Genomic DNA, 27134 nt, shown 5'->3' with positions numbered 1-27134 from the left:
CCAGCAGTTTCTGATTTTATTAAATGAGTATTTTCCCTTTCAGGCGAAAGAAAATGTCATTACCACTGTTACAGAACTGAACATTATTATGGAATCGAATGAGTTTTGTGATTTGAGCCGATTCATATCTCGGTAAGATTTCAATGAATTTGTTTTGTCAGAGATAAAGGTATGTTCATGTTAGTGGTCCATGTTTACTTTTGTCTTTAGCAATAGCTATTCCAACATTCACTTCCTTCTCCTCCTCCTCCTCTTTGAAGAAATCATTATCATGTCTACATATTCAAGATACCTTGCTTTTGAGTCTCAGTGCATTCATAATGAAGGACAGAGATAAGATGACTAGCCAAGCCTTTTTCCAAGGATAGGGGAGTCCAAATCTAGAAGGCAGAGTTTTGAGGTGAGAAGGGAAAGATTTGAAAAGGACCTGAGGGCAACTTTATCACTTAGAGGGTGGCGTGTGTATGGAATGTGCTGCCAGAGGAAGTGGTGGAGACTGGTACAATTACAATATTTAAAAACATTTGGACAGGTACATGAATAGGAAAGGTTTAGACGGATATGGACCAAATGCAGGCAAGTAGGACTACTAAGTGTGTGATAGATGAGTTGGGCTGAAGGGTCTGTTTCCATGCTGTACGTTTTTATACCTCAGTGACTCCATAATAGCATGAGTTAGGAGCAGAGTAGACCATTTGGCTCCTCCAAGTTGCCTAACCATTCATAAGATCATGATTAATCAGTTTGAGTTTCAAATTCCCATCTACTTTTGATAACTTCAGATTCCTTCACCAAACAAAAATCTACCTGCTGACTTTGCTATGCTAAAAATGAGGATATGTCTGATATGGTGGAAGTGGAAACTGTTCAAACTTTTGTCCTGCCCAACAAAACTTGTCCCATTACTGTAAATGTGTGTTCTAGGGAAGCAAACTTGACTGATTTAGAGTTTAATGTTCTGTGTCAGGCTGCTATTGCCCAACAGTCTTGTACATCATTTCAACATAACAGCTCCAACTCTGGCAATGCATGTTTGATTTCAGTCAGGTGACAAATTGCTAGTGGAAATTTTGTTGGAGAGAGGAGCAGACCTTCTTCAAGGTTGGCATGCCTAGAAGAGTTGTGACAGTAAGTTAGATACTAAATAAAAACCAAAAGAACTGCAAATGCTGTAAATTAGAAACAAAAGCAGCAGTTCCTGGAAAAGTTCAGTAGGTCTGGCAGCATTTGTGAAGAGAAATCATAGTTAATGTTTTCAGGTCCAGTGAACCTGGCATGCCTAGAAAAGATATGGCAGTAAGTTAAATACAAAATAAAAACTGGAAGAACTGTGGATGCTGTAAATCAAAAACAGAAATTACTGGAAAAGCTCAGCAGGTCTGGCAGCATCTGTGCAGAGAAACTGGAGTTAACGTTTCGGGTCCGGTGATCCAGTTCTATTTTTGTTCTGATTTACAGCATCCACAATTCTTTACTTTGTATGATCGATTGCTGGTGATTGTGGAAGCTCGACACTACCAGTGCCACATTGTCAATGCTGATAACTGAAGGTATGCTGACACCCAAAGTGTGAGATTTGTTGTTGACAATCAAATCAAACACTTCTTGTTGGCATGGAAACATTAGTCCAATTGCTGTTGAAGATATTCCTGTGTAGAAAGGTATTACAGTATTGTCAGTAAAAACTGACTTTCTGATAATGACTTGATGCACCTTGATGCAATGCACATCAATTGGGTAAACATGAATTGCATTCTATGACTGCAAGTATGGAAGTAGACACCCTGTGTGGATGACTTGAAAACACATGAAAGCAACTAAGAAAATGATATCCTAAAAGGTGTCGAGAGCAGAACACCTGAGAGACTCATTTGATCCTACTCCAGATCTGAAAGGGTTCTGACGTTATCTTATTATTGCTGGCTTTATCCATTGTGTCCTCATGGAATGAAGGATCACATTTAGCAGCTTCAGTGGGCAGCCAGTTTTCTCCTGTCCTGAGGTTAAATACGCTATCTCTTCTTACATGGTCGCATGTCTTGGAAAGATCATAGGAACAGGAGTAGGCCATTCAGCTAATTGGCCTGCCCACCTTCTTATATCATCATGGCTGTATGAACATTTCAATGCTTTTTACTTACACTGTCTCATCAAATTTTTGCTCCAGTGGTAATCACAAAAACATCAATCTCTTTTTTAGATATACTCAAAACTCAAGCTTCACAATCTGCTGGAGTACAGAATTTCAAAGATTCACAAGTCTCTGAGGAAAAATAATTTTCATCATCTCAGTGCTAAGTGAAATTCCTTATTTTTAAATCGTACCTTCTGCTCCTCGACTCAATCCTCCTAAACCAATTTGTGCCTCATGTTTTCATAATTTCACTTGTCCATATTCAACACCCTTGCTTTAGATTGAACTGTCTCACTTGTGATCATTTGCCTATAAAGGTTATTTTTCAAGCTCATTAATTCGTCCTTTTTCATTATATGATACTAGTCTTAAACATCTTGTCCTCTAGTTGACCTCTCAACATCCTGCTTGCGAGAGTCAGCTCTAATTAACATTATCAAGAAACTCATCCAGCAAGGCTTTAGTATTCAATTGTTTAACACAGTCTATGCATCTCTTAACTCCTGACTAATACTATAACCCACATAACCACCACTATTTGGTGACCTGACGTTACCTTATTATTGCTGGCTTTATCCATTAACATGAATAATTCCAACCAATATCTGTTGCCGTTTGCTAATTCGTAGCTTCAACCACACAGATTTCACACATTGTGCTTCCAATCTGAAACCTTTTTTTACTAATGTACTGATCCCAACCTTTATTATTAGAACAACTCCACAACCTTTCTCTTTCTTGTCTGTCCTTTCTAAACATTGAATATCCTTACATATTGTGTCCTCGGTCCTGCATGAGCATGCAGCTATGATTCTGTAATGGCAACCATATATCTCCATTTGTACCTTTAGATCATCCACCCTGTTGAAAATGCTTCATGCATTCAGATCGAATGCGTTTAACTTTGACTTCTTGACAACATTCTACATTTTGAGCATACTCAGTGCTTGGCTTTGTTTCTGCTCTCTTGTATCAATGAAGGCAATATTTCATGACTCCTTTGGATGCACATTCCTACTGCAATGGCTGGACTGAGAAGATCATGTCCATTGTAGATCTTTCAGTTCTGAAAACACTGGAATTTATGGTAGATGCATTTAACCAGGCTATGTAGTCAGATAGGGGAGGATGGGCAAATATTTTTTCCACAATGCCAAGCAGATAGATTCTGCAACAGGTTTTGCAGTTATTATTGTTGTTCTTGAAACAGTCTTGCCCCACTCATATACTGGAGTAATATTCCCTTCCTTTAGCAGAGACTGAGAAGTTTGTGCAGATGCTTCAAGAGTGCAAGTTTTGATAAAATCTTTTTGTATCCATTTTATATTGTGTTCGCCAGCAAACAGAAAGTTCCAAGAAGATATTCAGTATCACTTCCAAATCATTATATTTGATTCTGTGTGGCAATGGAGTTGAGGTATTTTGTGAAGCTTTCAGCAGGTCACTCAGAATAGTTCAATAGTTACTGAACAGTCAATATTAGGAAGTTGGGCGGGGCAGTTAGAGGGGACAACTGTTAGTCAGTCAAGTGCTTATGCGCAGGTAGAAGAGGATCCCTCCTGAAAATGTGCTGCTGTAGGAGGTTCGAGCCATTAAAACTAGTGTGAAGAATGAGATGCTTGATGCTGCAGCTAAATTTTGTGACTCGGGCTCAGGAGCTCTGGGAGATTCGAAACTACCATTAATAGTTCAGTGCATCTGAAAGTGAGGATCACAGGAGCCCAAACGTCATTTTTGCTTTGTGCAGCATTAGAGTTTGGAGAAACACAGTAAGACCAGTTTGGTAGAGCCAACTTTCAATGAAAAGTTGAATTTGATTTATGAATATGGGCTTGAGTGCATTTTCAAGAATCGGGAAAATGTAGTCCCAATTCGGAATGTAAACTATCAGAACGTGAGGAATCATTAAGACAGTCTGTGATTGAGTGGAATTTGAAGTAGTTCCAAAGCTAGGGTTTCAACAGTGAAGAATTGGAATCACTTGTAAAGTCTAATGAGATTCGATGGTTCACTTGGGGGCAGTCGTGGGAGACATACTGAGAATTCTGTGATCTGCCTTGACTGCAGTGGCCATTTGATGTACTCTATGTTTGACCACAATTTGTCACTTTTTTAAAGTAAGTGTCAATTGGATTTTACAATATCAATTCTGCATACAAATGGACAATGCTTTAGATACCACTCACTAGTCCTGTCCCACTTGCAGGATACACGCATCAGAAATGGAAGTAGAGTGCTATATAGTTGAGAAGAAGTTCCCATAGGAGTTCTCAGCATTGACTCCAAACTCATGTGATCACATGGCATCAGGCATCAGGACGAGGATACCTCCTTCCTATTACACACTCACCACATCCAATCTCCCTATCCACTCCTGGGTGATCAATTATTATTAAGTATTACTTGATTTTGAACTATACCATATCAAGTGTTCCAGATCAGACCTGGTACCCCATTGGAAGAACATGGAGGGTGGGAAGTGCACAGAATCTGCTCTGGGTCGGGGCATCAAAGACCATCACACATAGAGGCTCCATAACAGTACTACTGATCGAGCAGGCCAAGGCTTGAAATAGTATAACTGGGAGAGTGGCTCTCTGGCATGTGGTGAGGAAACCAACAAGAGTGAAAATGATCCTTAACATTATTCTCACCAAATGTACCCACAACCATGATAGTGTTGGTAGGCATGACTGTTGCACAGTCATTGTTGAGATGATGTCCTGTCTTCATGTTGAGGATAGCCTCATTGTTTTCTGTGGTCCTATCATTGTACTAAAGAGAACAGACTTTGAAGAGGTCGGACAATTCAAAACTGGGCATCCATCAATCTGAATAGGGTGGCTAGAACTAGCCGTGCCCTATGGTCAAACTGTACCGTTATTCCTGTAACAAGCAGAATTGATAAAGGGGAACCAATGGATGTAATATATTTGGATTTCTAAAAGGCATTCAATAAGGGTACCAAACATATGGATACTTCATAAGGGATAATCCGCCTGGATCAGAGCTGGAGCCAGAATTATTTGCTATCTATATAATTGACTTGAATGAAAAAAGTGACTGTACTGATGCCAAGTTTGTGGCTGATATAAAGAATAGGAGGGAAGGCATGTAGTGAGGATGACATTAGGAGTCTGTGGAGGGATATAGGCAGGTTAAACGAGTTGTCAATAATTTGGCAGATGAAATATAATGTTGGAAAATGTGAGGTTATGCACTTTGACAGGAAGAAGGGAAGAACTAAATATTATTTAAATGGACAGATAACCAAAAGCTGCAACACAGAGAGATTTGGGCATCTGCCTATATGAGCCACAAAATAGCTAGCAAAAGTTAATTAAATAATAGAGGAGGAAAGAGGACTATTGGCCTCTGGATTTTATTTCAAAGGGAATGGAATATAAGAATAAGGAATTGTTGCTAACATTATACAAGGCACTTGTCAGATCAGACCTAGATTGCAATTAAATGGTTGGACCAATGTCCTGTAAAGCCGCAACATGTCCTGCCAACTCCTATGCACAGTGCTCTGACCAATAAAGGAAAGCATACCAAATGCTTCTTCACTATCCTATCTACCTGTGACTCCACTTTCAGGGAACTATGAACCTGCACTCCAAGTTCTCTTTGTTCAGCAACACTCCTCAGGGCCTTACCATTAAGTATATAAGTCTGCCCTGATTTGGCTTTCCAAAATGCAGAACCTTAGATTTGTCTAAACTAAACTCCATCTGTCATTCCTTAGCCCATTGGCCCATCTAATCAAGATCCCATTATACTGTGAGGTAGCCTTCTTCGCTGTCCACTACATCTCCAATTTTGGTGACATTTGCAAACTTAACTAACTAAACCTCCGACAGGAAAGGATGTTGTGAAACTTGAAAGGGTTCAGAAAAGATTTACAAATAAATTACCAGGGTTGGAGGCTTTGAGCTATAGGGAGAGGCTGAATAGGCTAGGGCTGTTTTCCAAGGAGTGTCGGAGGTTGAGGGGTGACGTTACAGAGATTTATAAAATCATGAGGGGCATGAATAGGGTGAATAGACATCTGGGATGGCAGAGTCCAGAACTAGACTTCACAGAGTCTAAACCCTTCCTATTCAAATACCCATCCAAATGCCCTTTTATATCTTTCCCCTCTTACCTGAGGTTTAGGTGAGAGGGGAATGATTTAAAAGGGACCTAGGGGCAATATTTTCACGCAGAGGTTGGTGTTTTTATGGATGGAGCTGCTAGAAGAAGTGGTGAAGGCTGGGACAATTACAATATTTAAAATGCATCTGGATTGGTAAACGTATAGGGAAAGTTTAGAGGAATACAGGCCAAGTGCTGGCAAATGGGACTAGATAATTTAGGATATCTGGTCAGCATAGATGAGTTGCAGCGAGTGGTCTGTTTCTGTGCTGTACATCTCTATGACTCTGAGATGCTGCTCGACCTGTTGAGGTTTTGTCCCCACGACTAAAGAAATATACTGGAAGCAGTCCAGAGACATTTCACTAGATTACTTTCAGATATGGAGAGATTTTATCATGAGGCGAAGGTGAATCGATTAGGCCAGCACTTATTGGATTTTAGAAGAATGAGAGGTAACCGTATTGAAACATACAAGAATCATAGGGGACTTGACAAGATAGACGCAGAGGTTGTTTTCCCTTCTGGAAGAATCTAGCATACTATCAGTATAAGAAGTCACTAATTTAGGTCAGAGATGAGGAATCTCTTCTCTCAGAAGTCATGAATTTCTAAAATTCTTTACTTTAGATGGCTGTTGAGACTGGAATGTTAACTGTATTTAAATATAGACAGGTGTTTAATTGGAGAATCAAGGGTTATGGGGAAAAGATAGGAAAATGAAGTTATGATTAACAGCTCAGCTATGATCTCGTTGAATGGCAGACTTGATGGGCTATTCCTATGTCTTATGGTCTTAGAACATTCGCATCTAACCAACAATGTAGAAAATTGCCCAGGTATATCTTGTTTTTGAAAAACAAACAAATCTAATGCAACCAATTACCATTCTATCAGTCAACTCTCGAGCATCCACAAAGAGATGGAACTGGTCATCATCAGTGCCATCAAGCATCAAAGAACATAGAAAATTATAGCACAGGAACAGGCCCTTATGCCCTCTAACCCTGCCCCAATCCAGATCCTTTATGTAAACCTGTCATCTATTTTCCAAGGACTTGTATCCCTCTGATCCCGTTCACGTATCTGTCGAGATACATCTTAAATGATGCTATTGTGCCCACCTCTACTACCTCCACTGGCAACATGTTTCAGCCATCCACCACTTTCTTCTGTATGAAGAACTATCCACACATATCCCCCTTAAACCTTTCCCCTCTCAGCTTGAACTCGTGACCATCCTCATGCCCATCAGCCATGATTGAATAGCGGAGTGGACTCGATGGGCTGAATGGCCTTACTTCCACTCCTATGTCTTATGGTCTTATGGTGACCCCTAGTAATTGAAACCCCACTCTGGGGGAAAGTGTCTTGCTATTCACCCCCCCCCCCCCATTTATATCTCTCATGATTTTGTAGACCTCACTTAGGTCCTCCCTCAACCTTAGTCTTTCTAATGAAAATAATCCAAATCTACTCAACCTCTCTTCATAGCTAGTGCCCACTATACCAGGCAACATCCTGGTGAACCACCTCTGCACCCTCTCCAAAGCATCCATACCCTTTTTGTAATGTGACACCAGAACTGTACACCATTTTCCAAATGTGGCCAAACCAAAGGCTTGCATAATTGTAACATGACCCACCAACTCTTGTACCCAATACCCTGTCCAATGAAGAAAAACATGCCATATGCCTTCTTGACCACTCTTATCAACCCGCATTGCCACCTTCAGGATACAATGGACCTGAACACTCAGGTCTGTCTGTACATCAATTTTCCCCAGGGCTTTTCCATTTACCGTATTGTTCAGACTTGAATTGGATCTTCCAAAATGCATCACCTTGCATTTGCCCAGACTGAAACTCCATCTGCCATTTATCTGCCCAACTCTCCAATCTATCTGTATTCTGCTGCATTCTCTGATGGTCCCCATCACTATCTGCTACTCCATCAAGCTTAGTCTCATCTGCAAACTTGCTAATCAGACTGCCTACATCTTCGTCCATATCATTTATATATATCACAAACAACAGTGATCCCAGCGGATCTGTGGAACGCCAGTGGTCACAGTTCTCCATTATTGAGAAGCTCCTTTCCACTACTACTCTCTGTCTCCTATTGCCAGCCAGTTCTCTGTCTATCTAGCTAGTATACCCTGGACCCCATACGACATCAGTTTCTCCATCAGCCTGCATGGGGAAACCTATCAACTGCCTTACTGAAGTCCATGTATATGATATCTACAGCAGTTCCTTCATCAATCAACTTTGTCACTTCCTCAGAGAATTCTATTAAGTTGGTAAGATGTAACCTTCCCTGCACAAAACCATGCTGCTTATCTCTGATAAGTCCATTTTCTTCCAAACGTAAATAGCTCCTATCCCTCAGTATCTTCTCCAGCAGCTTCCCTACGACTGGGATCAGGCTCACCAGTCTATAATTACCTGGTTTGTCCTTGCTACTCTTCTTAAACAAGGGGACAATATTAGCAATTCTCCAGTTCTCTGGGACCTCACCTGTATTCAAAGATGTTGCAAAGATATCTGTTAAAGCCTCAGCTATTTCCTCTTCGCTCCCCTCAGTAACCTGGGATAGATCTCATCTGGATCTGGGGACTTGTCCACCTTAATGCCTTTTAGAATACCCAACATTTTTTTCCTCCTTATGCCTTAGAGTAATCAAACATCTATCCCTAACATCAACATTTATCATGTCCCTCTCCTCAGTGAATACAGACATAAAGTATCTATTAAGAATCCCACCAATTTTCTCTGACTCCATGTATAACTTTCCCCCTTTGTCCTTGAGTCGGCCAACTCTTTCTCTATTTATCCTCTTGTACCTTATATACAAATAAAAGAGTTTGGGATTTTCCTAAACTCTGTTTGCTAAAGATATTTCATGACCTTTTAGCCCTCTTAATTCCTCATTTCAGATTGGTCCTACTTTCCCAATATTCTTCCAAAACTTTACCTGTTTTGTTATGGTATGGGGTAAACCCCCTTGCTTAATTGACACCAACAACACGGAAAAGATTTATCCCGTGCAATAATCTGTGAAAATTCAAGAGGCCAATAATTGTTTAAAGTAAAAATTAACAACTTTATTTCTTAAAGTATAACAGAAAATAATTAAATCAACTATTTACAACTTCTTCCTCTATCTTAAACCTTCCCCTTCTAGAATACTAGTCCAATTACATCCTCAATTATGATTTATGAAACTAAACTTCCTATCTCAAAACCAGTCAGCTTTCGGTTCTTCTCTGTATTCCGGTCTTCTTTTCTTCTTCTTGGCGATCCTACTTCACAGGTTACTGATTGATAAAGGTACCTTTAAGAGAACTATTTTATGGGTTGTCTTTTCATACTGGTGCCTTGGCAGTTCTCCTCCCAACTGTTCAATTTTCCTTAGTCTTATACCCCCCCAAAGCATTAGATTGTGTCATTGACTTTTAAGATTGTCAATATACTAAATTCAAACTTGGTTGGCGTTTGTAGATGTCAGTTTGCTCACTGAGCTGGAAGGTTCTTTTTCAGACGTTTTGTCACCATACTAAGTAACCTCATCAGTGAGCCTCCGGGTGAAGCACTTGTAGCATAGCCCGCTTTCTATTTATGTGTTTCAGTTTTCTTGGGTTGGTGATGCATTTCCCATGGTGATATCATTTCCTGTTCTTTTTCTCAGCGGGTGGTAAATGTTGATAGAGTTCCGGTTGGAATGTCATGCTTCTAGGAATTCTCGTGTGTGTCTCTGTTTGGCTTGTCCTAGGATGGATGTGTTGTCTCAGTTGAAGTGGTGTCCTTCCTTATCTGTATGGAAGGATACTAATGAGAGTGGATCATGTGTTCTTGTGGCTAGTGATGTTCGTGTATCCTGGTGGCTACTTTTCCGCCTGTTTGTCCAATATAGTGTTTGTTACAGTTCTTGCAAGGAATTTTGTAAATGACATTTGTTTTGCTTGTTGTCTATCTAAGGTCTTTCAAGTTCACTAGCTGCTGTTTTAGTATGTTGGTGAATTTGTGGGATACCATGATGCCAAGAGGCCTGAGTAGTTTGGTAGTCATTTGCGAGATGTCTTTGATATAGGAGAGAGTGACATCACCAACCCAAGGAAACCTAAACACATAAATAGAAAGTGGGTTATGCCACTAATACTTCATTCGAAGGCTCACAGATGATGTTACCTGGTATGATGATGAAACATCTGAAAACAAACCTTACAGCTCAGCGAGCAAACCTACATTCAGAACCTTAACCTGAGCTACAAATCTTCTCAAAACTTGATTAGAGTTTGTTTTTTTTTGGGGGGGGTGTAATTTAAACTGATTGGCCGAATTCAAATTTGTTTTTGTCTCCCAGCAACTCAGCCAGTGCTATCTGTTCTGAACCAAATGTTACATTGTAAATTCTCTAGCACTCGGTGTGCTTGCTCAGTCCTTCACTCTCTTAAAGCTACAGTACAATTCTACGCCTTCACAATGGTTTTCAGTTGCCTAGACCTTATGTATGTTTCCTTTTTTTCCTCTTAGTTAGTCTCACAATTTCACCTGTCATCTATAGTTCCCTACTTTTGCCATTTCTATCCCTCATTTTGCCAGGGGCATTTCTGTTCTGCACTCAATTTAACTTGTCTTTAAAAGCCTCACACATTTCAAATGCTGCTCCCAATTTACATTTCCCAGCGCCTGCCGAATTTTGCTCTTGTTGGCCTTGCCCCAAATTAGCACTCTTCCTTTAGGACCACTCTCATCTTTGTCCATGAGAATTCTAAAACTTACGGAATTATGATCACTATTCCCAAAGTCAACCACTACTGAAACTTCAAACACCTGGCCAGGCTCATTTCCCAATACCAGGTCCAGTATGGCCCTTTCCCGAGTTTACATACTGCTCTATAAAAATCTCCTGGATGCTCCTTACAAATTCTGCTCCATCTAACCTCTCACACTAAGTGAATCCCAGTCAATGTTGGGTAAACTAAAATCTCCCATCACCACCACCCTTTTGCTCATACATCTTTGCATAATCTTTCTACATATTTGTATCTCTATCTCACGCTCACTATTGGGAGGCCTGTGGTACAGTCCCAACATTGATACTGCACCCTTCCTATTTCTGACCTCTGCCCATATTGCCTCACTGCTCATGTCCTCCATAGTGCCCTTCTTGAACACAGCTGTGATATCCTCTCTGATTAATAATGTAACACCTTCACCCCTCTTACCTTCCTCTCTATCCCACCTGAAGCATCTATATCCTGGAATATTTCATTGCCAACCTTGCCATTCCTTCAACCAAGTCTCAGTAATAGAAATAACATCAATCTCCCAGGGTAGAGCAGTAGATGCGATCTATATGGACTTCAGTAAGGCGTTCGATAATGTTCCCCATGGGAGACTGATTAGCAAGGTTAGATCTCATGGAATACAGGGCGAACTAGACATTTGGATACAGAACTGGCTCAAAGGTAGAAGACAGAGGGTGGTGATAGAGGGTTGTTTTTCAGACTGGAGGCCTGTGACCGGTGGAGTGCCACAAGGATCGGTACTGGGCCCTTTACTTTTTGTCATTTACAAAAATGATTTGGATGCGAGCATAAGAGGTACAGTCAGTAAGTTTGCAGATGACAGCAAAATTGAGGGTGTAGTGGACAGCAAAGAGGGTTACCTCAGATGACAACAGGATCTTGACCAGATAGGCCAATGGGCTGAGAAGTGGCAGATGGAGTTTAATTCAGATAAATGCTGCATTTTGGGAAAGCAAATCTGAGCAGGGCTTATACACTTAATGGTAAGGTCCTAGGTAGTGTTGCTGAACAAATAAACCTTGGAGTGCAGGTTCATAGCTCCTTGAAAGTGGAGTCGCAGGTAGATAGGATAGTGAAAGCAGCGTTTGGTATGCTTTCCTTTCTTGGTTAGAGTATTGAGTACAGGAGTTGAGAGGTCATGTTGCTGCTGTACAGGACATTGGTTAGGCCACTGTTGGAATATTGCATGCAATTTTGGTCTCCTTTCTATCGGAAAGATGTGAAACCTGAAAGGGTTCAGAAAGGATTTACCAGGGTGTTGCCAGGATTTGAGGATCTGAGCTACAGGGAGAGGGTGAACAGGTTGGGGTTGTTTTCCCTGGAGTGTCGGAGGCTGAGGGGTGACTTTATAGAGGTTTACAAAATTATGAGGGATGTGGATAGGATAAATAGGCAAAGTCTTTTCCCTAGGGTTGGGAAGTCCAGAACTAGAGGGCATAGGTTTAGGGTGAGAGGGGAAAGATATAAAAGAGACCTATGGGGCAACTTTTTCATACAGAGGGTGGTACATATATGGAATGAGCTGCCAGAGAAAGTGGTGGAGGCTGGTACAATTGCAACATTTAAGAGGCATTTGGATGGGTATATGAATAGGAAGGGTTTGGAGGGATATGGACTGGTGCTGGCAGGTGGGACCAGATTGGGTTGGGATATCTGGTCAGCATGGACAGGTTGGACTGAAGGGTCTGTTTCCATGCTGTACATCTTTATGACTCTAAGATTTTGCTTAATTGGAACAGCATTTCCTAAATTTTCCACATGCATAATTAGATTAGTACTTCCCAGCTTATTCCCACATATTTCCCCATGCTATAATAATCTTTCAGATTATTCCAATTTTCCTCTGGAAGGTAATATATCACAATTTTTTAGAACTTCCTCATTGTCCAATTTAATTTGAAGAATGGCAATTCAGAATTCTCTGACATTGGTTCTCCACACTGGTTACATCACAGTAACACATTTTCTTTTTGCATTCCTTCCCTGTCAAGATATCTTTTGAGCATAATCACATGACATGCTTTGCTGTTTCTTTCTATCTGGCACTCTCATAAAATAATTCGCCTCACTCAATTTCCTTTCGATTTGATGAGGCCCACAAAACATTGCCTTTAAAGGTTCACATACCTCTGGTAGTAATACTAACAGTTTGTCTCCTCCAACAGAAGTAAAGTTTTTAAATAAATTCTGGTATGTTTCCTGCTTCATCTCATGCTGTACTACTTTTAAATGTCGATGAACCAACTCACCCATTCTACTTAATCTTTCCCTAAAATTTGACACAAGCTTCAAATAGTTTCTGAACTCTGACTCAACAATTTCTTTTAAGTTACAGTGGTCCTCTCACCTCATGCCCAAAAAGTGATTCAAATGGACTGAATTTGGTAGATTCATTAGATGCATCCCTAGTTACAAATGGAATTCCTTTATTCCAATCCTCTGGATAATTTTAACTATAAACCCTCAAAGTATGATGCCACTGTTCTGAGGCTTCTTGCGATTCTGGATGGTGCATGGTGGATTTGAATTGTTTTACTCCAAAGCTATCCATTTCTTCCTTGAATTATTTTGATGTAAAATTTGACCCTTGATCTGACTGTAATTCTGTGAGTAGTCCATAAGTATTCAATAACTCTTATACAATCCTTTTAGCTGTGATGCTGTGTAATGAAATGACCTCTGGAAATTGTTCAGACGCATCCATTATGGTGAACAGATACTGATTCCTACTTTTTGTTTTAAGTAAGGGTCCAATGGAATCAAATAAGACCCTTGTAAAACGTTCCTGAAATGAGGAAATGTGTGTTAAGTGTGCTAGTTTTATCATTGCCTGAAGTTTTCCAATTACTTGATGCATGTGACATGTCTGGTAAAATTCAACCACATCCTTCTGCAGTTCAGACCAATAAAAATGTTTTTGCATTTTGTCTTGAATTTTCCTTCCTCCCAAATGACCTTCTACTGGTAATTTGTATGCCACCCACATTACCTCCTTTCAGTGACCTGCCAATAATACAACTTTATGAAATTCTGCCTATTTCTCATCCGCCTGAATATATGATGCTCTCCATTTCCCTATCATGACTTCATTTTAAAGGTAGTAACATTCTAGGATACTGATTCTTCGAGTCATAAAGATGTACAGCACAGAAACAGATTCTTCGGTCCAATTAATCTATGCCTACCAGATATCCCAGCCTAATCTAGTCCCACTTGCCAGCACCCGATCCACATCTGTCTATACCCTTCCTTTTCATATTCCTGTCTAGGTGTCTTTTAAATAATGCAATTGTCCTAGCCTCCACCACGTCCTCTGGCAGCTTATTCCATACACAAACCACCTTCTGCATGAAAAGGTTGTCCCTTAGGTCTCTTTTATATCTTTCCCTCTGTGCCTAAATCTATGCCCTCTAGTTCTGGACTCCCCCACCCCAGGGAAAAGGCATTACCTATTTGTTCTAAACATGCTCCTCACGATTCTATAACCTCTAGAAGGTCACCTTTCAGCCTCTGACCCTCCAGGAAAAACAGCCCCAGCCTATTCAGTCTCTCCCTATAACTCAAATCTTCCAACACTAGCAACATCTTTGTAAATCTTTTCTGAACTCTTTTAAGTTTCACAGCATCTTTCTGATAGGAAGGAGACTAGAATTGCATGCAATACTCTAAAAGTGGCCTAACCAACCTCCTGTACAGCCTCAACATGACTTCCCAATTCCTGCACTCAATATTCTGACCAATAAAGGAAAGCATACCAAATGCCTTTTTCACTATCCTATCTACCTGCGACTCTACTTACAAGGAGCTATGAACCTGCATTCCCAGGTCTCTTTGTTCAGCAACACTCCCTCGTACCTTACCATTAAATGTATAAGTCCTGCTAAGACATGCTCTCCCAAAATGCAGCACCTCACATTTATCTAAATTAAACTCCTTCTCTGCATGATTTTTAATACAATTGCTTTAGGTTTTCCTCTCACTGTTGTAATTCAACTAAATTCTCTGAACTAAAAATATCCAGTTTGTCCTTCACTTGTTCTTGTTTTTTTCTCAACCATTTGAGCAAACCTAGTTTCTGATAACTGAATTTCAACATCCTTATCTTTACTCCTTGATTTCTCCACTTGGTTCAAACTGTGGCTTTGTAACCTTATTACCATAAAGCCAGGATATACTTGCTGTAACACCTCAATTGCCTGATTTTCCACTGGTTTTTAAACGATAGTAGCCATCATTTTCATCTGTGATCCATCTCTGTCATTCCTGAGGATAATTTGTATCTCTGGATCAGAGTTTTCTCTGTTACTGCTATTACCACCACCACTTTTCATCGGACTCTCCGACCTCACTACATATAATGGAACACTTCTCTTTTCACCATGAATTCCACATATTACCACTTTTTCTACCAATACTCCTTTGAATTATATATTTTCTCATTTCTCATCATCAAAAATTGACTTGCTCCAGTATCTCATAAAATTTTAAGTCTTAAACATACTCCTCCTGGCACGCAAAGAATAAACCTTACCCATACAAGTAAATAAGGAGATCTGGCATGTTCTGTTCAACCAACCCCTGACACGGTTGTAGATTTTTTTGCAGTGTTTTTAGCTTCCACTGTGCATTCCTTTGTCACTTGTTCAAAATTCACCTGCTTATCCTGTTTTTTTTCACATTTTTCCCAGTGCTTTTTCTAAGACAGTTACTGTATGAGGCCTGATTTCTTACAGGGAAAGCAGAAGCTTTTTTACTCTCCCCTCCCCCACCCTGTGGGTCTCCTTTTTATCTTGTGGTAAGCTATCTTTACTATCTTCAATGAGATCTCCTTTTCCCTTGCACACAGGATCTCTCTTCCCAATGTCTGTACCTCACAGATTGAAATTTATGTTGGAAGCCAAACTTTGATTGATGAACCAACTCATAAGCCTATGCCATTTCAACTACTAATCTCTGTCTTAACTCTCAGCTCTTCCACATGAGTTCATACCTTTTCAGAAAATGAATTTTTAAATCCTCCAAAGTTTTCATATGAGATGATCAAATGTTTTATCTATTTTCAATCCTCTTATCTGCCTCAAAATTGCTTTATTTGATCCTTTCAAACTTAATGTACATTTGACCAAGTTCCCTGCTTAGATTCTTAAAATGTTGTTTGTCGGCTTTTGTTCCTAGCTCGTCTGCACTTAACATGGCTCTCTTCACCTTACTATACTCCCCAAATATCTCCTCAAATAGTGATGCAAATACCTCACTTCCCATAACTCTATTGAAATGCTTGGTAAAATTATATATATATATTAATATTAGCCAATATTGGTGAACTGTTCCAGTATCATAAAGTCCCATAAACACACTCTTGGCAAAAGCAAGTTCAGTAAAATAGACTGTCTCTTGTACAATTCTAGTAGCAGGAAGAGAAACCCCAGCTTTTTGTTTAACAAGGAGAGGAATGAGAGCTTCTACATTATGCTTCATGATCCAGCAACTGCTACGTAAAATAATAATCCTGGTTCTGTGGGAGCTTGACCCCAATTTTTGTTTTTAAAAACCCCATTGCCTCAGAAGATATTTACTTTACTGGCTTTGGAGCAGATTGCTTGGCACCTCAGTCTCAACCTTGCTTCATTTCCAAAAAAACCAAACCTCTTAAAACCATTCACACTGTCACAGTCAATAGTGATTCAAGATCAGCTCAGAACAGAAGAACAGTTTCACTCAAGCAGTAGGGATGGTTGTGTAGAAACTTTCAAACTGTTGAAAGTAGAAAGATATTTCTAGGCAATTAGAACTCAAAAGAAGGTAAGGTAATTAGAACTGGAAAAAAAGCGCCTTTTGACAGCAGCTCCAAACCACAGCCATCAATAAAGACAAGGGCAGCAGATACATGGGAGCAACATCACCTGCAAGATCCCCTCTAAGCATGTCACCAGCCTTTTTTGGAAGTGTATCACTGTCCCTTTTGTGTCGTTAAGTCAGAATCCTGAAACTCCCTCCTTAATGGTATTGTGAGTCTACTAATGTCAAATGGACTGCAACAGTTAAGAGGGCAGCTCACCACCATCTTGTCAAAGGCAACTATTAATGGACAATTATGCTCATCCACCTAGTAACAACCATATCCCATGAAGGAATTTTTAAAAAAAGGTTGCTTCCATATTGTGCTCAGTGTTGTTGAGATATAAATTACTATTGTTTCTTCTTATGAATTATTGTTTCGTGAGCCTTTGGCTTGAACCTTCATTTCTGGAAATATTCCTCCCTGATGTTTCGGTCTCCATTCAAGATGAACTCTGTGTTTTGGAGGTGACATTGCCAGAGCAACTTCATCTGCAAATTCATGCAATTCTGTTGATGACATGCTGCTTATGAAAACAATGAAGAACATGGCGTGCTAACTTTGTCACCCAAATGGATATTGTCTTGAGACAGAGATTGGTTCTTGAGAGCTGTCACATAAGTCCTGTAACACAGACATTGTAGATTAATACCTAGTCTACAATGCTTTCTTCTGTGGAGCCATCCCTGTACTTTGTGAGGACCAGAATGTGATTGCAGTAGTTATCATGAGACAGAATTCCACTTGTCTTGAGGGTCATTATTTCAATCTCTGAAGGATGCGATGATCTAGGAGTTAATAGGTTCTGCACTGGAATCATATTGCCTCAAGACATTGAAGTTCTGTTCTTCAAACCATCTACTTCTCCACCCCGCTCAAAATGTTCCTGAAATCCCTTTCCTTTCACCCCTTCTAAATATTTACTTAATCGTGCAATCCATTTTCATTCAATCAGAATTCTGTGAAGAACTTTAAAGACATTTTCTTCGTTGAAGTTGTCATAAAAATGCAAATTATTTTTCAAAGTAAAACAGACATTCCTTTCAGAAAATATAACTATAAGATTACGGATTGGCAATTTGCAGTCCAGGTTCATACAGATTTGCTGAAAGAAAAGTCCAGAACAAACAAAAAGTGTTGTAAACATCTGTATTTTTATTATGGCAGCTGCTAATCACTTATTTCATGTCTGCAGTTTTGTTTTGGGGAAGGAAAACAGTTGTTTCTATGTAATGGTGGCTGAATTATATAGTAAAAATCTGTCCAAATTTAAAATATTTTAGTGGTTTTTGCAGTATGGAAGATATGATTTCTGTATAAACCATGTTACCCTTGGAATTCCTTTCTTTAATAATTTCTTTGCAATCAGAGTCACATGTTGTGTACTGATTACTGTGTATCTAAAAGAAGTTACTTTGCATTTATAGTGTGCCAAACAGTTATGTAACATGGCAGCATTTAAACCCATCTGGAAAATGTTAAGCTGAATGAGGACTTTACGTTGGCAAAAACTGTGAAGGAAAATTACATGTGGTTCATCTTAGCCAAGATTTAGGTGTCAGTGTACTTGGGATTTTTAAAATTTTCCTAAGAGTATAAAATTTCTTCAAAGCACACTGCTTCATTCAAATATGATTTTCATATCCATGTAATTAAGTTTCATACAGAATCTTTTCCTACTAGTTCTGCTCTGTCCATTGAAGAAGGAGCAAATCTGGATGAATAGAATTTGATAGTACAGACTGTCTTATTGATTATGTGATCTCCAAGTTTTGCATCATCTCTCTTTAACGTTTGTTCCTTTATTTATAAATCCATGAAAACTACACACTTTGCAACCACTTTATGAACTTATCCTTTCACCTTTTAGGGGATTCTGAATTTGAACTCCAAGTTCTCAACACACTTATTCGCATTCTGCCATTAAGAATAGAATCCCTACAGTGTGGAAGTAAGCCATTCAGCCCGTTGAGTCCTCACTGACCTTCCAAAGACCATCTCACCCAGATTAACCCCCCCGCCGACCCTATCCCTGCAACCCTGCATTTGCCATAGCTAGTCTGCTTAGCCCGAACATCCTTGGACACTGGGCAATTTAGCAAGACCAATCCACATAGCCTGCACATTTTTGGACTGTGGGAGGAAACTGGAGCACCTGAGCAAAACCACACAGACACTGAGGGAATGTGCAAACTCCACACAGACAATTGTCCAAGAGTGGAATTGAACCCAAGTCCCTGGTGCTGTGATGCAGCAGGGCTAACCATTGAGCCACTGCGCCACCCCATTAATAGTATGCTGTCCTTATGTATTGATCTTTCCAAAGTTAATTGCTTCTCATTCCTATGTTTTGAACTCGATCTGCTGTGCTTCTTCCCATTTTACCACCTTGCCTAGAATGCTAAAGTTCAGAGCTATCCTCACCATTGTCCAACACTTTGTCCAGTTTCATACCATTTCCAAAGTTTACAGGCCACTCCTCAGCTTGGGTCATGGTCATTTATAAAAATCAAAAACAGAAATGGACCAAACTTATCCTTGGCGTGCTTCTTTATATTAATTTTGAGTGCATACCAACTTCCATTAACACTAATGTTTGATTTTTTTTCTGTTTACTGCTATCCTGTTAAAAGATTCCCTTACCTATTTTAGTGTGGCATTCATTTAATATTTTAGCCATGCCTTTTGCCATGTCTATGAAACTTTCTCAACATAAGCTTTAATACTTCATATGTTCATTGACCATTGGCTGAAACATTTGAGAGCGAAAAAAAACCATATACAGGAAATTCATATAAATTATTCTAAGGTTTGCGGGTCAAATCTTAGGTTCTGTGGCAAGTAGCCAAATAAACAAAGTGTTAGGGCACAGGAGGAGGCCACTTGACACATTGTGCCTGCACCAACTTGTTCAGTGAGTACCATTACCTATTACTAATGTCTTGCTTCTACCCCATGTCTTTGCGCATTTGCAAATTTTTATCCAATTCCTGAATGCTCCATTTGAACCTACCACTACCACACTTCCAGGCAGTTACTCCATACCCTAACTACCCACTCTTTGAAAAAGATTACATCACTTCACAGTTGCTTCCTTTGCTCACTTTAAATCTATGCCATCTTCTTGTACCTTTTTTGAGGAAGAATAACTTCTCTCTATATACCCTCTCCAGTTCATTCATAATTTTTAAATTTCCATCAGATCTCCTCTGATCTGCCTTCTCTCTAAGGGGAACAGTCCCAGCTTCTTCAACTTTTCCTCTTAATGGAATTTTTTTCTCGAATCTAGAATCTCTACAGTGTGGAAACAGGCCCTTCGGCCAACACATCCACATGGACCCTCTGAAGAATAACCCACCCAGACCTATTCCCCCTACCCCTAACTAATATACCTAACCTACGCATCCCTGAACACTATGGGCAATTTAACATGGCCAATTCACGTAACCTGCACATCTTTGGACTGTAGGAGTAAACTGGACACTTGGAGGAAACCCACGCAAACACGGGAGAATGTGCAAACTCCACACAGTCACCTGAGGCTGGAATTGAACCCAGGTTCCTGGCACTGTGAGGCAGCAGTGCTAACCACGTGCCACCCCACATATTCTTTGAAACCACTTCCACACTCTGTACAATACTTTCACATCCTTCCTGTAATATGTCACACACAACTGCACACAATTGAGGTCAGATAATTCAACATTATTTCCTTGCTCTTGTATTCTTTGCCCTTATTATTAAAACTGATGTGAAGTGCTTTTTTACGATACCAAGTTTAAACATTTCCCCCTAAAAAGGAGCCACCACCATCACCAACAATAGTAAATTGCATTTATATAGCATTGTTTAGAGTTTTGAAATGTTGCAGGACATTTCACAGTTGCAATATCAAATTAGGTTTGGTCCAAGCCCCATAATGAGATATTAAGATAGGTGACTGAATGATTGGACACTGTGGAATGTATTAAGAAATGATGTAAAGGAGCAAGAGAGATTGAGAGAATTTGGGCAGGATTCATAGAGTTTAGGACCCAAACAGCTGAAACCTGTGTATAGGTCATCCCTGACTTTTAGCCAAAAAGTCCAAACTCTTTTTATTTACCATCCACTGAAGTCAAACTTGCCCCGTTAGAAAACTACTTTTTAAAAAATTCATTCACTGGTTGAGGGCATCACTGACTAACTAGCATTTATTGCCCATTCCTAATTGATCAGAGGACAATTTAGAATCAACCACATTGCTGTGGGTCTGGAGTCACATATAGGGCAGACCAGGGGAGAATGGCAGTTTCCTTCTCTAAAGGATATCAGTGAACCAGACAGGCTTTTCCAACAATCGACAATGGATTCATGATCATCATTAGACTCCTAATTCCAGATTTTTTTAATTGACTTTAAAATTTCACCATCTACTGGGACAGGATTTGAATCCAGGTTTCCAGAACATTATTTGGGTCTACAGCCCAGTGATCATACCAATAGGCCATCGCCTCTCTGCAAAAATTGAAGGCACTGTTAAGCTGCTTATGTCTGTTGGCATTGGATAGGGTCCAGAAGAGACCCACAAGATTGATCCTGTAATGAAGGATTTGCTGTATGAGGAGTGGTTGAGCACTCTGGATCTGTACTCGATGGAGTTTAGAAGGAGTGGATCGGGGGAGAATCTGATTGAAACCCACAATACTGAGAGGCCTCAATGGAATGCACATGGAGAAGATTGTATCTTCTTATAGGAGAGACTAGGACCCAAGGGCACAGAGTGAATGGATGACCCTTTAGTAATTAAGATGAGGAGGAATTTCTTTAGTCAGAGGTTGGTGAAATTGGAGAACTCATTCCTGCAGAAGGTAGTAGAGGCCAAGTCATTGAGTGTATCTAAGAAAGAGAGAGGATCTTGATTGATATGGGGATCAAGGGTTACAGGGAGAGGCAGGAAAATGGGATTGAGAAAGAACTCAATTATGATTGAATGGCAAAGCAGTTGGATGGGCTACATTGCCTAATTTCGCTCCTGTGTCTATGGTCTTATGTCAATATCTGAGGTCAAGGCTTTTACCTCACCAATGAGCTGCAATCTCACCAACCTTGCATTCTGATGTGGCAGCATGTGTCAAGAAGGAAGGTAAATCCACAATCAATTCAATCCCAAAATCACTGAGATTACAAATAATTATAATTGTGCATCATCACAAAATTGAAGGTATCTAAGAAGAATGTCAGAGATTGGAGGAAACTTGATATGTTTAGGAACATGCCTGAGAATAAATTTGCCGAGGAAGACCCAATGTTGGACCCTTGTTAGAAAATAAAGTTGCAAAATAAATCAATGAAAATATTTACTGCACATTAGCAATCTGATGCAGCTTGTTTCACCTGTTGCTCAAGTTTTTGAGAATTTCCAAAGTAATCTGGGGTAGATTAGGCCTACTTTCAGGGTCCAAGTGATTCGGAAGAAATTCAATTTAACATTAATTTGTAAAGTTCAGGGTCCAAATACTGAATCACTCCAGGTACTAGCATGTTTAAACAAAATATATAAATTTGTTTAGGTATCAAATCGAGTGCAAAAAAAATGACAGTGAACAAAGCATTGGGCACAGCTAATTCACAGTGGGATACCTGTCCTCAGTTACTGGTGTGCTGTTTCTTCTGAAAATCTTCTTTCTGTGTACTGTACCATTGAAACATAGGCCTCATTAACCCTTTCTAAATCGCAATGTAGCTTGGTCGATGGTATCCCTAAACTCTGGTCCAGGCAGTGCATCATTTGATTCTGTGGGAGAGGCCCTTCACCATGAATATGCTCGAAACGTTGATTCTCCTGCTTCTCAGATATTGTCTGACCAGCTGTGCCTTTCCAGAACCACACTCTTCGACTCTGACCTCCAACTGAAGCACACACAGTGCCTTGCCACCATCATTCTTTCAGTTTAGGAGACATGATAAGCTCATTTTTTTTTCAGATTTGCTTATTTAATGTGAATTTCTAATTATATCAGACTTCTCTTGATGTATTTGTTGTTGATTAGATTAGCCACTTTTAAATGACGATACTTTTAGAAAGCCTCCTGCTAGGTAATGTTGTCTATTGTGTTTAGAATGGCTATTTTACTTTTAAAAGTAGATTTCAAATATATTTATAACTTTAAAGTGATATCACTTTAATACAGAGGCTTACATGGTGAATAGTAATTAAAAATCCATATGTGTGTGTAACACAAATGGATATCAATCTTGAACATTTACAAACTGGGCTGGGTAAACTGTTGGTATTCAAATGGTACAAGCACGCATGGACCAAGAACAGAAGTAAAACATAATACAGAAAATACATTTTAAAAAATACATTTGTTTCTGTGTTACAACTGAACTAAGCATGTAACTCATGCAATTCCTTCCATGAGTTTATGTGATACACAGTGAACAATAATTTGATCAGTGTAGCAATTATCCAGTAGAATAGTTTGATGGGCCTTTGATCCAAAGCTGACATGGTGACCAAGCTCTATTCACAAAGTTGTTGCTTCAGTTAATCTTGTCGTACATGGAACAGTAGGAATCCCAATATCCCATTGTTGACCATAGTTTTACAGTGGATAATAATAGAAAACCCAGAGGTAGATTTGTCAACTTGTCTATTGAGGGATAATGCAAGTGGGTGAGAATGACCGTTTCCCTAAATTCAACTAAGTCAAAGCCAAAGTGTTTTCATGGCCTGGTTTGAAAGAAGGAGGGCAGAAGGGTCACTTCTCCTCCTGTCTGTAAATTACTTAGGTGGAGTAGTAGGAAAAAATGTCCTCAAAATAGCATGACATACTTGACTATCATTTAAATTGCTGTGCCTTGGATGAACACTTGTAAATGCCAAGGTGTCCATGGTACATTTTCTGGAACATGTCCACATTGAAAGCTTGTAATTGACAAAGAAGCTGATGAGGCAATTTTGTTTAAAGATCTGTAGTAGGGTTTCAGGGAGGTAAAAACAAGCTCTTCAACCATGTCTTGGTTTCCTCATTTCCCCTTTCCCCACCTCATCCTAGTTCCAAGCTTCCAGCTCAGTACTGTTCCCATGACTTGTCCGGACTTGTCCTACCTGCCTATCTCCTTTTCCACCTATCCACTCCACACTCTCCCCCCTGACCTATCACCTTCATCCCCTCCCCCACTTACCTATTGTACTCTATGCTACTTTCTCCCCACCCCCACCCTTCTCTAGCTTATCTCTCCACGCTTCAGGCACTCTGCCTTTATTCCTGATGAAGGGCTTTTGCCCGAAACGTTGATTTTGCTGCTCCTTGGATGCTGCCTGAACTGCTGTGCTCTTCCAGCACCTCTAATCCAGGATAGGGTTTAGGGGTCATACTTTGACCAGTCATCAAAGTAGTATATATGAATCTGCACCCATTTTTCATCATGCAGTTGGTTCTTTCAAAATTCCAATCACTTACTCACCTCACCCTTTCTGGCAAATATTGGGAAGTTAAGACCTTGAAGGCTATGATTTCCTGAAGAAAATTTTCATCTTTTAACCTTGGGTGGCTAATGGCATCTATGATAAGAGTGTCAGAGGTTGTCTGGTATTTTCCTTGTACATATACAGTTGTAGTATCATACCACATCACCTGCAATAGAAATCTTTGGATTTGGGGTGGTGTGCATGCAATTTCTTTCAAAGTCAATAAAGTTACCAACTATTGGTAGTCAGTTTCAATGTTAAATAGTGGGCCTAAAGTGTTGCTGGAAAATTTATTGCACACCCAAGTTGCTATGTGTTTATTTCTGTACGCTGGAATATTTAGGGGAAGATGGTAACATGGTGGACAAGTAACTCTGAAACCCAGGTTAATGATCTGGGGGATGTGGGTTCAAATCCCACCATGGCAGCTGGTGGAATTTAAATTCAGTTAATATATGATTGCATAAATTAAAAAGCATCTGAATGGGAATATGAATAGGAAGGATTTGGAAGGATATGGGCCGGGTGCCGGCAGGTTGGACTAGATTGGGTTGGGATATCTGGTCAGCATGGACGAGTTGGACTGAAGGGTCTCTTTCCATGCTATACATCTCCATGATTCTATAATTCAAGAATTCAAAACTAGTCTCAGTAATAGTGATTGTTAGACAGTCAATGATTGTTGTAAGAACCCAGCTTATGGCTTTTCAGAGAAGAAAATCTGCTGTCCACAGCTGATCTGACCGAAATGTGACTCCAGAATCATGACAATGTATTTGACTCATAATTGCCCTCTGAAATTGTATGGTGGTCATTATGTTCACAGGACAATTAAGGATGTGCAACAAAGCCTTATTTTTCTGATAATGCCCATATCTCACAAATGAATAAGTGAATAAACATCAATTTGGTTTCAGCTAGAACCAACGATGTCTAATTGACAGATATTCTTATCCCAGCATGCTGAATCTGGAATAATATTACTCCCAGATGTATTGGTGTTGGAAAAGTTGGAAGATTAGTTTCATTGTATGTTAGATCATCTGAAGATAATCAGTATCAGTTTGCTTGAATGGTTGTTTCAAGGGTTATCTTAGAAGTTTCCCTTCTTGGGCTAAGTGGATTAGACATTTTCCCTGCTTAGCTCACTGAACCCGTAAACTGTTAGAGATCTGTGATAGTAGATAGTGAGAATTTCCTGGTGGCTTTCATGGTCTGTGGGTTCGCTGTGATTCCAGTTGTTTGGACATTATGGACCAAACATGTTGTGGATTTTGAAAATTCACACTTCTCATCAAGTGTTTGCACTTTTTCAAGACTCAATGTGCTTTTTTGTCACGGATTAAAACATCTATATGGCATAAGATGCCTTCCATATTTCTAGTATGTCAGATATTGAAAATCTGAAGTTGAAGACATAATGTCAAAAGATTGATGTACTAATGCCTATAATTAGGTGATTGCTATGGGTAGGTTTGATGTTTTGACCCTGATCTAGCAGTTATTGCCTGAATCCACTATTCACATTCATGTTGGTGAAACTTGTACTGTTCACGATTTTAATTAGACTGTTGTCCACAGATATTATGCAGGTACTTTTTGTTGTATTGTTTTGTTCAAATCTGATAAGGTTAGACAAATTTTATTGGATCCATTCAACTTTTTTTTAGATTACTTACAGTGTGGAAACAGGCCCTTCGACCCTACAAGTCCACACCAACCCGCCAAAGCGCAACCCACCCAGACCCATTCCCCTACATTTACCCCTTCACCTAACACTACAGGCAGTTTAGCATGGACAATTCACCTAACCTGCACATTTTTGGACTGTGGAAGGAAACCGGAGCACCCGGAGGAAACCCACGCAGACACAGGGAGAATGTGCAAACGTCACACAGTCAGTCGCCTGAGGTGGGAATTGAACCCGGTTCTCTGGCACTGTGAGGCAGCAGTGCTAACCACTGTGCCATCATGCTGCCCGTAAAAGTCACCCTTTAGGAAGTCATTCACAAGAAACCCACGGATTTCTAATCTATCATCTTAACCACTCGGCCATGACTACAGCAAATTTGTGAACTGCTACCAAAACAGAACACACAAGGCCTGCACCATCACTGACAAAATAACCAGTTTTGAAGCATCATCTCAATCTCAATTCTTATTTTTAAAGTGGATGTGGGACCTTCCTGGGTTTTAAAGAAGTAATGGGATTGACATTTGCTTTTCATGTGATGTGGGGTGCAGTGTACAGTTTTTGCAGACCCCTGAAGCGTTTTGGAAATAACCTCTTAAATTCATCAAGCTAATTTATTGCAGCTATTTATGTCCATTAGACAGGATAGTGAGTTCAACTCCTGTGGCTAATTTAAAGTCGATTTGATGTCTTTTGACTTCAAAGTTACCACTCCTGTGTTGGTTCTCATTCTCTGCAATTTCTTGTGCAGGGCTTCCATTAAAGGCTTGTGTCTTGTGCTTTTTTGAGTGACCCACCCTTTTAAAGCATCTGGAATCACTGTATTAGTGGCTTTTTGCTACTTAGGTAGGGCTGCCACCACAGGACATTATAGAATGGCAATGAGCACCTTTTGGACATCCTTCCACTGTTGCTGCCATAGCATACTTTCAGTTCTTATCGAGTCATAGAGTCATACAGCGCAGAAACAGACCCTTCAGTCCAACTTGTTCATGCCGACCTAGTTTCCTAAACAAAATTCTCCCACTTGCCTGTATTTGGACTATATCCCTCTAAAC

General features: G+C 39.9%; 1 protein-coding gene across 3 annotated transcripts in view; it reads left to right on the top strand.

Moving 5' to 3' along the window:
- cenpp (centromere protein P) overlaps nt 1-27134 on the top strand; it is a 348905-nt gene that overhangs the window by 48591 nt on the left and 273180 nt on the right. For all 3 annotated transcript variants that reach the window (XM_060835499.1, XM_060835500.1, XM_060835498.1), the window contains exon 5: nt 44-132. In XM_060835499.1, the coding sequence (XP_060691482.1) occupies nt 44-132 (89 nt within the window). The remainder of the gene's footprint in view (nt 1-43; nt 133-27134) is intronic.

Source organism: Hemiscyllium ocellatum, chromosome 14 (genome assembly GCF_020745735.1).
Source record: "Hemiscyllium ocellatum isolate sHemOce1 chromosome 14, sHemOce1.pat.X.cur, whole genome shotgun sequence".
Lineage (NCBI taxonomy): Eukaryota > Metazoa > Chordata > Chondrichthyes > Orectolobiformes > Hemiscylliidae > Hemiscyllium > Hemiscyllium ocellatum.
Note: the sequence above shows the minus strand (reverse complement) of the source record. Positions and strands in the feature narration are given on the sequence as shown.